Below are 12,067 nucleotides of genomic sequence, written 5' to 3' on the forward strand. Positions count from 1 at the left end.
AAGTTTGACTTTTTATTATTTATGAACTTTTAAATATTCCAGATTTTCATGAAAGGATGCAAGGTATGCAAACTTAAAAAAAATTTCATTCCTTGAAAATAATAATTAACATCAGATTGTGAGTGCGCTGCAGTGATTTTCATGGAATATTATATTTATTCGCAATTTTTGTAAGCAACTTTTTCAGAAATCTCATTCATCGTTTTCAACAGAGGTCTTGCGTTTGAAGACGCTATAAATGCTATGAAAGCTAGAGCAGGTATAATTGACAGTTCGCTTTGAAATATCACTGTAAAACTTATTATTGCTGTTCAATTTGCGTCCTGAATTTTTTTACAAGGCAAATATTCACCATCATTAACTGATGGACGTCAATATGTATCCCAATTAATTTCATGATTATCAAGGGCCCACATATTGAAAAAATAATCCTCTCTGGTTTGGCCCGTTGATTAATACAAATATCGAGCTGATCCCTTCAAAGCGATTTTAAATAATCACAACATTTTGGAAATTATGAAATATGTGTGTGTTCAATTTTGCATGAAGTAGAAACGCGCCAGGCCGACGAGCGCCGTCGGGCAAAATGGTGATGAAAAAATCGAGCTCAAACTCAATTTCCAGCAGCATGACCCAGCTAATACCCAGAGGCCATTGTTCTTTTGCAGCCGACACACGGGCTGCGCGATGATAATAATAATATTTGTGCGGTGCATATCTAGGCTGGGTCATTGGAGGTCTTTTGGCTGGCCACCAGACTGCAATAAATGGGTCTGCAACACCGACAGACCCGCGCGCAGTATCTGGCCAGCCCCATCTGCGATGCACTCGCTCCAACCTGGCCGCTCCACATAGGCGTAAAACCATATGGCCGCCGATGGTAATTAGCACGAATATGACGCCCTCTGCGAAATGCACCTCCCAGCGCTTCCAATTGCACTCGCAATCAGGTCCATTCAATTATCACAATGTAAATCAATGCTCGCGGTGCAAACGTTTTTTGTAAATTTAATAATGGATGTGCAAAATATTTATCATTATCACCAATCTTATTAAATTACTGTTAATTCTTCACAATTCAATTTGATCAAGTTATACGGAATCTCTGGGAATGTCTAGAAGATTGTCTTTAATAGTAAATCCAACTTCCCTTTAATTTATCAGATTTAGAATAAAATAATTTTTAGCACTTGTTAATATTTAAACAAAATTTGTTTTTAATTTCTTCTTTTTAAGATCAAAGATCCATTAAGTTAAGTTGGAGCCTAGCAGATCAATTTTTTAATTCTTTAGAAGAATTGAGCTTTCGAAATTTGTAAGCCATAGAATGATTTTTAATTTCCATAAGATTTTTATTTCTCTCACTGTATTAATTGGTATAAAGCAGTTTGAAGTTCCCCGTTTAGAAGCTTTTATTCAAGCTTTTATTCAAGCTTCAAGTCAATTTCTTGTGAATTGGGCTGAGGGGAACTTGTTAGGATAGTTAATGGGAAGTTGAAGCACAACTGCTACCCGGCCCGTTTCTTCATGTTGACAGCTTCCCAACAGCAGCCTGTTTGACTCGCAAAGGAACAGGCAGTGAGTGAAGGGCTCGATAGATATAATTAATCAAAAGCAAACAGGCTCTGGGAGCATCGCAAATTTAATTACCGTTATTTATCGAATCGATCTTTCAAAGACTTTGGCCGCCAGCAGTGAAAAGTGCGCGCGACAATCTTGCTTGCAGTCTTATCTGGATGGAGCAAGAGCTGTGTGAAATTGATTCCAGTTAGCACGGTCGTAAAACTGCATATTTAAGGCGGCGGGCGTCTCTCGCAGAGGGTGATACGCGCTCGGCCAACTTCGGCAGTATAAAGTTGGAAAAATTGCGTGTTCCAAAGTACATAAAGGCTTGCGCTTACTCGTACTAAAAGTAAATGAGCGCGCTATACTTTGCAACATTTTTCTTTTCCTCCGCGCTTGAAAATTGTGTTCCACAAAGTTAAGTCTCATCTAGATTGGGAAAAGGAGAATCTTTCGCTCTCTTTATATAATATAGTTTCTATTTACTCTCTCTTTTGAAAAGTAAATTGCGTACTTTTGGAAAACGCTTGTTTGCACAAACCGCGCGGAAAGTTAACTTTTTCGGCCAATTGCTCACGCAGGTGCAAAGCAATAAATTCACGCGATTCCAAACCAATTAGGCTGACGATTTATTTAATGGGCGCGGGAGAGTTTTAAATTCTCACACGCATCAGAGGGGAAAAAGAATCCAAGCCAGTCATTCATCCAATTATGAAAGAAGGGCGAGGGGCTTGCAAAGTATGCTCAAATTAGCCGCCGCCGGGCACGCAACTGCACATTTCTTTTTTACACCCACGACTGCCTAGCGTAGTGCCCGCGGGTAGTCTCGAGTTAAAAAGAAAACAAAGAAAGCAAAGAGCATTAATGCGGACGAGAAGACCTTTAACCTCTGGTCAATAGCTGCCATACAAGGTGCCGGGAAGGGCAGTGATTGTTTGTCTGCATTTTTTTTTTACAAAGGCAACTTTATCAGCGTGGGCAGTGTGAAGTCGACAAAGTGAAAACAGCATCAGACAGAGAGTTTCCTTGTTTGGAAAACATGCATTCTAAGCCGTTCTAAGCCTTTCATAAAATTGTATTAACTTTTTTAGTTTATATTTGATTTTTTGTTAATCAAGTAAGTGCGCATAAGTACAAATTTTAGATACAAAGATTGTTTTCAATTTTTAAAAAAGTCATTAACGTTTCAGTTGTAATAAATAATATTGCCAATTACAAACGTTCAATATAAAAATTGGTATACATTATATTTTGCATATTGATTCATCGTGATGGCATTTTAAGCGCTGGTCTGTCATCAATCTTGCACTGCCCCTTGGGAATCGACGATCGTTAGATGCGCCAACACGGTCGCGATCATATTTCACTAATAAAAAGCAAGCGGATATTTGCCCTTTTGGGAAAGTTTCGGTTCGCATTATGTCGTTCCTGCCGTACTTTACAAACGCAAATCCAAGTGAAGTTTCATGAGGATATACCTCTTGATTGAAGTAACTTGTACAAGGAGGTATCAATTTCAAAGGAGAAAAAACGACCGCCACAGTGGCTTCTACCTGAACTCTATAAAACGAAATTTCAAGCAAAAAGGAGGAAATGAACAACGTTGAATCCTACGCAACACTTTGATTGAGAAAATGCTAACTGCGCAAATTTAAATGCTTATCTCTTGTACCTTTTATAATCTTTTCTAATTTATCAAATCTTAATTTTACGAATTTTTTTAAGAAGAACAAAATTGAGAGGTTGTAAAACAGAGTCCATTGAAATTTTACGATAGAAAGTTATCACCCTTACCTTTGGCTGGTTGACACAAAACGATCAGAAGTCCTAAAAGTCCGGCTACGAATAACATTTTGGAATTGCTGCTGTGAGGTGCGACATCCATGGTTACGTGTAGAGATGAAGGAGACATCGAAGGATCTTACAACGAGGCGGATTCCATTACACTTAACGGTTTCAATAAGGGTGCACAGTTCTTTGAAGAAAAGTTCGGTATTCTCTTCTTCGACGGCGGTGCGGAGTAATTAAATTCTTCCAATTATACACGCGATAACGAATCTCTTCTGTTTGGTCCCGAGATCAGAGTTTTCACATGCAACAATTAATACAATGCGCCACTGAGATTCACGATGAACTACAACTCTTGATAACACTGATAAATGACTAGAAAGAATTCTACACTGTCCGTTTAAAACAACGAGGGTTGATTAGACTATTTAGAGTTCGACAACTAACAAGCAATAGTTTAGACGACGAGTGTTTTTGCACCCTGGGGCGGGCCGGCCACCCACCCCTGTCGATGAATCTTAAGAGCGGAACGATCACTGCAGGAAAAACACATGCCAGCAATACTTAATTGTCTGCACGGCCAATTAAGTCGGATCCATCGCAGCAGGCAACGGAGGTGTGCGTGTGTTTTTTGTTCGGGCAAGAAAGAGCGAACGTGCCGCGAAGCAACTTGTATCAATAAGGGCTGCAGTGAAAGAGGGCCCGAGTCAGAGAGATGGTTGCTGTGTGTGCTGAGTCGGAGCCTTGGCGCTGACGAGTGTGCCGCCGCTCGCTCCTTCCCTCGCAGCGCGCAACCCGCAACACACCGACGACCGGCCCGACCTCTGTCTCCGTCGACGCAATGCTCAGCAGCTCTTGCTTAAAAAAAACTAAAAAATTACACTTTTATTGCCATGCACCTAGTGTTGCGAGTACCAGTTCGCTGTCAATAACATGATAACAAGCAAAAAGGGTGCTATTTTCGAAAGACATTTTCAACTTTTTTGCATTACACATTTGAATTTTCCCCCAGCGTAGAGACTTGAAAATTGGTCTGTGAAAAATGGTCTCGAAAATTTTAAGTGGCAATTTATTTTTGTTTGTGACTCAAAAAATTCATTGCTATTATTCGTCAACCCAACATAATTATAATTATTTTTGTTGTTGAAATAATAGCATACATGTTTTTTTCATTAATTAATCTAGAAGTGTTTATTTGAATTTAAGCAAAATAATAATTAACATTATGGTAAAAGCCAAAAACCGAATGATAGCTTATCATTTTACCAAAAAAAAAAAAAAAAAAAAAATACAGTTCATTCATATTTTGTTTACTGTGAGTGTATTATAGCTGTATTGGTGATTTTTATCAAATTTGTTTTTAAAATAATAGCAACTAGCAATAAGTAATTAGCATACCGTAGCATACGGATACATATGTATTATTTACAATTAAAATCCACGGCGTAAAATTTAAATTATTTGCAATGTATATTCCGAGAATAATAAATGCTTTTGCAAACGATTCATGCAAATATTGCGTGGCGTTTTCTCTACTATATTTCATGCGTTAATTTTAATATCAGAGATAACGAAGTGCTACAGTAAACACTGCATCTGGAAATAATTTAATGAAGGTGCAAAAATGATATTAAACAGCGCATCTGTTTTATCACGCTGCATGATTTTGAGTAACAATGGGATGAACTTAATATAACTTTGCATGCATCCTCTCAAACTGAAATATAACGCATGGCGTGAATCATCGCATATTAAATTTATGGAAAAAATTACAGTTCAAAGTATAGACTGTCCGTCGGACACACGGTTATTCTATAAAAATAATAAAGTCATAATTATTAGGTTATTTGAAGTATGCTAGAAATCAAAATTTAATTGAATATTTCATCTTTGAATCAAAAACTTAATTTTGATGCATTTATGAAATTGAATTATTAACAACTGCACAAATATACAATCAATTAATTGTATACATGCTTGTCTTTTGCATCTACTATGAACCGATGCTTTCACATCCAGGCACTAAACTGCACCGTTAAACCGCACAAAACGTTCTATATATCGATGTGACCTCTATTTAATTTTATATCACATATAACTGGCCTCCTGTGTCCCCCAGGCTCGTTTCATGTATCCAAACAGGCGAGCTTAAATTCTCTCCAGCAGCACTACTTTCCGGCATGCACTTTGATTTACGGGGAAGGACCAAAAGTTACGCTTAGTTTGTTTATAATTGAAATACTCGCCGAACTTACTAAAATGCTTTAGCAAGCTGATTATGTGCATTAAGCAAGTAAGAGGGCAGGATGGGTTTGTATGCTTGCAAAGCTTGATTCAGTTAGTGGTTTGTCTTAGTTAGTCTCTGCTCTGTGAGCGGCACGTATACATGGCACAGACGGTATCGTAATAATTACAAAGTTTTCTATGACAGGTCTCCTTTAGTTTGTTGCTATCAGCGATGCATAATATGCAAGGACGTGATTTTAGTCTGGGGTGAGAATTTGAAAGGCGTGTGCACGCAAATTGAACGGCATTGTACCATGGTTTGAATAGAAGCCTCGCTTTGTAGTCGGCCAGAGTTCTGACACGTAACAAACTTGTAACAATATATAACAAAAAATGTCTCCCAACTTTTTGAAATACCTTTTGCAAGCTCAACAAATTTTACAGGAAAATGAGAACTGCTCTCCTGACCTAACTGTTTAAGCAATACAAAAAACATAATTATGAAAAATATTTTACATCAAACAATTTATTTCATTTGAACTCATTAAATGTTACCTAATTATTAATAAACTGTTAAAAAATGACTCATTGATTTGCTTTGACAAAGAACCTTTGCGAATCGTGCCATGCTAATTTAAATTATGTCATATAGCCACTTTTATCTTTTACGTACTTTAACATAAAGAAATTTATTTAATATTTACTGGTTACTTGCCACTTTTGAAAAGAATTTCTCATTAAATTTAATTTTTTTAAACTTATTTTATTCGACTAAGAATCGTAAGAATAATTATTTCAAATTTGTTTATTATTATTTTAATTTAATTAGAAAATTTTTTAAGTATGTTCCTTTCGTCTTCTTTAAAAGATGAGCATCGGTAAATTTAATAACATGAATACAATAAATTTATTGATTTTTTTTTTTACAAAAAAATGAATGTATCTGTAACTATTTGCAACTAAAAATTGGTACTAAAACATCGCCATTTTTAGAAAAAAATCAGTTCAATATAATTATTTAAAATAAACCGCTCTGTATAATTGGTTCCCTTATATAATAGCTGCAGATAATATAGCATTTGGTAGCAAAGTAATTGGGCACATTTAATCGCAGAGGACAAAGCATTCAAAATTGCATGGCTCTGATTATGTCTTTTACCAAGCAAGAGCTTCCAAATCTAACAAAGCCTCACGATTCAAAGAATTTCCTAGGTGCGTATAATAAAGCTGTGTGCTCTGGCTGAGCAGCTAATGGGGGTTGGGGTGAATAATTGAGGCGCATGCGGGCACAGAGAGTGAAAGCACCGATTCGTCCGTCCGGCTTGGGATTCACTTAAAAAGCAGTTAAAAGGGGCCATTTATGCTTAAGGCTTGGCGAGCATGAAATTTTAACGCGTTCCTCTCTCGTGCAAGAAAAGCAAGCGGGATAAAAAAAGAAGGAGGTCGCGAGGAAGAACACACGTACTTGTAAATAATAGAGGGAATGAATTTTTAACATGGGTCAGCCATCCATACATGCAGATTTGAGTGAGGCTCGTTTTGCTCACAGGAATACACGCTGGCGCCGCACGCTAACGAGCCATCATATCTCTCTCATCACTTATTTCTCAAAAAGCCTATGCATGAAAAGAAGGCCCACTCGTCGCGCGTCAGTGGCTCAAGTACTTAGATTTGGCCATATTACACCGTCACTCGCCCTCAAAAATGTTATTTGAGAAAATGAAAAAATACAAAATACAAAAAAATTATAAATTTTTATAAGATTTATTCAAGAGCTTAATTTTATTGTAATACAAAAGAATTTATTCAACACAATTAAATTTTAATGATGAATTTTAAATTATTTTACAAATATTTCACAACCCATAATTCTGTTTTATGATGGACATGACTTTTAGAAGAAGAAAAGTTTAGGCTGATAGTTTTTCCTTAATGCATGATTATTGTGATCTGCGGTAACTCTTTTGTTGTAAATAGCCTACTTTTCCACTTAGCAAACACGCTTTTGCTCTTTGGCAATAATTATATGAAAGCATCTCGAACAATGAGAGCAATTGGGCTAATGCAAAGTTTTTAATGAACAGCGGTTTTGCAACAATAATAGGTGGAGGAGACTTGAGTTTGTAACGCCACTGAAAACGGCTGCCGCTTGCCTAAACGCAAAAAGAATACAAGCGAACTCTCAAAAGCAGCGTCTCCTTGAAAAGTTTGCGACCTCTTATTGCTCACCAGCGCGACATAACAAGTCGCCACAATGCCATTGAACTTTAAAAAAAAATCCCAATTATTTCTCAAATTGAATTCCTCAAAATTATGGTTATAAAAAGAAAAATGCAGCAACTTTTTTTTTAATTTTGTAAAAATAATCAACATAAAATTGTAAAGAATAAGATTATTTGGCCTGCTCAACTATTGACCCCCTTCCCTTACATCAAATGTTATAATCAACCAGACCCAACAGCTTCCCTCCAAATCCCTGATTTCATCCTTTTCAGTTCATCGTGTTTCTGCATCATTTTGAGTGGCTGCCAAACTAATCGTTAGAATTGATACTTGATTTGCTTGATTTTTAATAAAGTTAAACGCAAAAACAAAAAATAAAAAATTAAGCGAAGCCTTCATCACCATCATCAAAGGGCCTGACCCTAAAAAAATATCGTTTGCAGCCTGCGTTTTAGACAGAGATAAAAAAATCCGTTTTCTTATTTTTTTAAGCTTCAAAATTGAATACTTTCAAACTAAATGTTTAATTGTGCCACATATTTAATATATTTGCATGAGACTAAAAATGACATTATTCTTATAAAAAAGTCTAAAAAAGTACAATTCTTTCTCAAAAAAGACTTTAATTGACTGTGTTTTTTTAAAGAAAAAATTGAGACCAAAGATTTGCCTTCATTTGGAAATAATGAAATATATTCACCAGTCTACAATACAAATGGTAAAATTCAAATTAATGAGACCTTAAAAAAAATCGTGAAAAGAATCCCAGTTGTTTTAATTCAGACTGAAGAATAATTTAATAGTGAACCAAATGCTTTGCCTATATTGAAATTCTTACATATCCAGAAATTTTATATTATTAAAGTTTTTCAAGCGAGCTGAGCAACTTTTGATTGTACCACTCTTTTGTTAATAAAAACTTTAATAATCACAATTTGTAATTAAAAAAGAAATCCCTGCGTAAGCATACTATACAATTTTTAATATTCTGGTTCACTTATTGGTTTCCATATTAATTTTTACAGTGAATAAAATAAATAACTTGTTTCTCAGTATTATTAAGCCCTTGCAAATATTCCACTTTTTAAAGAGGTCGTCGCTACTCTATGTTTATTATTTCTGGAAACAGTTTGCGTCAAAAAAAGGGAATAAATCGGACGCAAGCACTAAATAACCGTTATTATTTATTGGCACAGGTACTTGCACAAAAGCACTGAGCGTAAATTAATCAACTCTGTATACACGTGCGACGGTCAGCAGGGACTGGAGAGTTTGGGGTGGCCAAGCAGGTAAAAAGCAATTAATATGGCGAGCGAATGCAGAATCACGCGCTTCGGAATTGTCTCGCAAGAGAGGAGGGAGTGACCCCAAGACTGGCGCACAGGTGCATGATTCGGCCTAATAAATTACCTCCACAGCATAATAAATTAATCCTCATTCTCGGGGGCCGTAACAATTACCTTTTATTATTACCAAGGCGCCAGTTGGGGTGCTTAATAAGGCGGCCGAGTGTGCGGCCACGCCCACTTTTGCCGCACTTTATTAGCCATGCATCCCCTGGGTTATTAATTCTGGCCTCAAATCTTGGCCGACGCCGGGGATGCGCCGCGTACCTTTTCACCGCCCTTAATTACTCTGGCGATGTGCTATTAATTATTGACATTCAGTTGCGCTGTCACCGTCACGTCAACATCAGGAACATACAGAAAACACCGAGCCGCGCGGTCATCGATCGCTCCCACGGTTTATTATATTATTTTTGGCCGAGATCCAGCCTTAGTGGACGTGGAAAATTAATAAAATTCGTGCACGTTAATGGAACTCGATGATGTCCAATAAACACGCAAGATAAATTAATTTTTCATTTAGTTTTTACATAATAGGTCAAACGATCACATTTGATTGAATATGCTTCCAATGGCTCATTGTAAATTTTGATATAATAATTAATATATGAGCTGCAACGCTTGGGTAACATAATATCCAGATAATATCATCTATTTACTTATTGTGAACGCAATTAGAGATAGAGAAATAGTCTTAAGCTGTGAATAAATACATAAAAAATTTTTGGGTTTTGAAAAGTTGGTTCGGGGTTGAGCATTTAATTTCCACATTCTTAAAAAAAATTAATGAAAAGCACCAATACATCAAAATAAATAATTATTATATTTTTTCGGCTTTTATTTGTGTTTTTCATTTAACCCAATTAAATCATTTTTTCCAGTTTTTTTTCAAATTGCTACTTCTGTGGCTAAGAATAAATTTCAGCAATTGTCATTAAATTATATAAAAACGGAATAAACTGATAGTGAGCAAAAGTAATATTTTGAATTTCATAAAAAAGACTGCAGCTTACAGAACTGGAAAACCAGATTGAAGTTGATTGGAGCAAAACGTGTTTGATTAAAAATAATTGCCTTTAAAAGCACAGTCAGCATGCAGAGATGCACTCTAGCGCACGATTTGCATTCGCACTCACGCGCGCAGTGGTTAAAATTCACTCGATCATCATCAGCGATATAAATTCTCGCGCGTTGGTGTGAGAAAACAGGGTCAGGGAATTAACAACTTTTTACATCAGTCACACCCGGATTAGATTCGCCGCTGATGGCGAGCGAAAAATCCGCCGCCGTCTCTCCGTCCTGGCGCACATTATTTATTGCCACTTGTATTCCTCGATGATCCATCACTCACACCCGCCGCCGCCGCGTGTGTTCATTTATTTTTTTCGCGCTCCTCGCCGACACAGACACCGCCGCCGCGTGCATATCATTAACAAAATGCGGCCCCTGAACTGGCTCTCTTTTCTGACTAATGGTCCTGATCTCTTTACCCACCGATTGATGGCACCTATCGATGCGCAGGGGACGCAAGCCAGTCCAAAGTTTTTGCTAGTTTGTTAAATTACCGTGTTCGTGTGACACTCACTTCGCCCAGCATTTTGGTGCGTAGTCGTTCATGTACAGAAACTACGGAACAAGCTACACTTTTTTGTAATCGGAAAGATTTAAAAAAAAAAATTCTCTACTGGTATTTTTATTATTTCATGAAAAACTTTTCAATTTAGTTGCGACAAGAATATTTAAGTACATTAATACTCAGTTGCTTATTCAAATTTTTTTCCAACAAACTTTTCACATAATTTAAATGCAAATGTTTAATTAGGCCATAAGCTAATTTTTTTCTCAGCTTCAAATCGATCTTCTATCAAATTTAGTAGGGGGGATAGAAACTTCTTAAGTGAAAACTGGCAGTAAAAAAATAAAAAATGGAAGCAAAAGGTGGAGCCAGGGTAATGTGGGGAGGAAATGGGCAGCATCGACACATGATTTGACAGTCCCTAAGGCCAATAATTGGATAAGATGTATCGAAAGTGACCAAGTGCAATGCTAAATTCATGAATTTAACTGCAGATCAAAAATTCATTCATTACATAGCATTATTTTTCTATACGACCTGATAAATCCGACTTGCCGAATAATGTATAGCGCCCTGCACGAATACTAGAGTTTGAAATAATGCCGATTGGAAATTTTAATTATAATAACGTTGAAAAGGAAAAAGTGTACTTACATTTTAGAAGACAGGTTATTGAAAGATCGTCTGGATTTCCCACTTTTCTGGGTGACGCATAAGAATGCTGAAATTATAAAAAAATTTGGTTAGTTTATTTGGGTTTATTTTAAATACTTTGGTAGGAATAATCATGCAAAGAAATCTAAAAATTGTTTGATTGTAATTTCATTCCCTAGTCTTCATTAAAGTTTTTTCACTTGCATCCTAATATTTGATTAAATGAATTAAATCCTTCATTGAAAATAAATTTTTCGCCATTTAAACTATACCTGGAGGTTCAGGGTAGGGTCAGGCCTCGAAATTCATGCGGTGGACAGGTCAGACGAAGTACAAACGTTTCGTCTAGAAGACAGGCCGAGAAAAAGCGATAGCGAAATCATAACAGCACCGGTGCCGCCATGATACACTGTCAAGGCCGCGGCACTGCTGTGGTCAAGCGACGAGAGGGGAGGGGGGCATAGGCGGAGGCGGTGAGGCACGTGCACGTGTGCGTGTGTACATCAGGGTGGCAAGAACTTTGTTAGTCACAGTCACACAGTTACATTCAAAATCAAAAGTCGTTCATAGTCGTTCACTTCTTCACTTACTGTCGTTACACACAACACAAGACACAAAAGTTATGGTCCACCGCCGCGGGCGCCGCGTCAGTGTCTGTCAAGGTGGCAATAAATTTTAGCATAAATATTTC

The 12,067-nt window shown here is 36.9% G+C and overlaps 1 protein-coding gene across 2 annotated transcripts in view; it reads right to left on the reverse strand.

The window, feature by feature from the left end:
• LOC132203252 (zwei Ig domain protein zig-8-like) overlaps nucleotides 1–11,762 on the reverse strand; it is a 189,659-nt gene extending 177,897 nt beyond the window's left edge. The window contains exons 1-2 of one of the 2 annotated variants that reach the window (XM_059630891.1): nucleotides 11,649–11,762; nucleotides 11,377–11,443 (exon numbers count right to left, since the gene is read on the reverse strand). Coding sequence is in view for 1 of the 2 variants with exons in the window: in XM_059630890.1 (XP_059486873.1) it covers nucleotides 3,358–3,475 (118 nt within the window). In the remaining variant the exon portion in view is untranslated. Of the gene's footprint in view, nucleotides 1–3,357; nucleotides 4,095–11,376; nucleotides 11,444–11,648 lie in introns of those variants that run through there. The other variant, XM_059630890.1, reaches the window with a different exon arrangement.
• Between the last annotated feature and the right edge of the window lie 305 nt (nucleotides 11,763–12,067).

This window comes from Neocloeon triangulifer, unplaced genomic scaffold (genome assembly GCF_031216515.1).
Source record: "Neocloeon triangulifer isolate White Clay Creek 2 clone unplaced genomic scaffold, ASM3121651v1 ptg000017l, whole genome shotgun sequence".
Taxonomy (NCBI): domain Eukaryota; kingdom Metazoa; phylum Arthropoda; class Insecta; order Ephemeroptera; family Baetidae; genus Neocloeon; species Neocloeon triangulifer.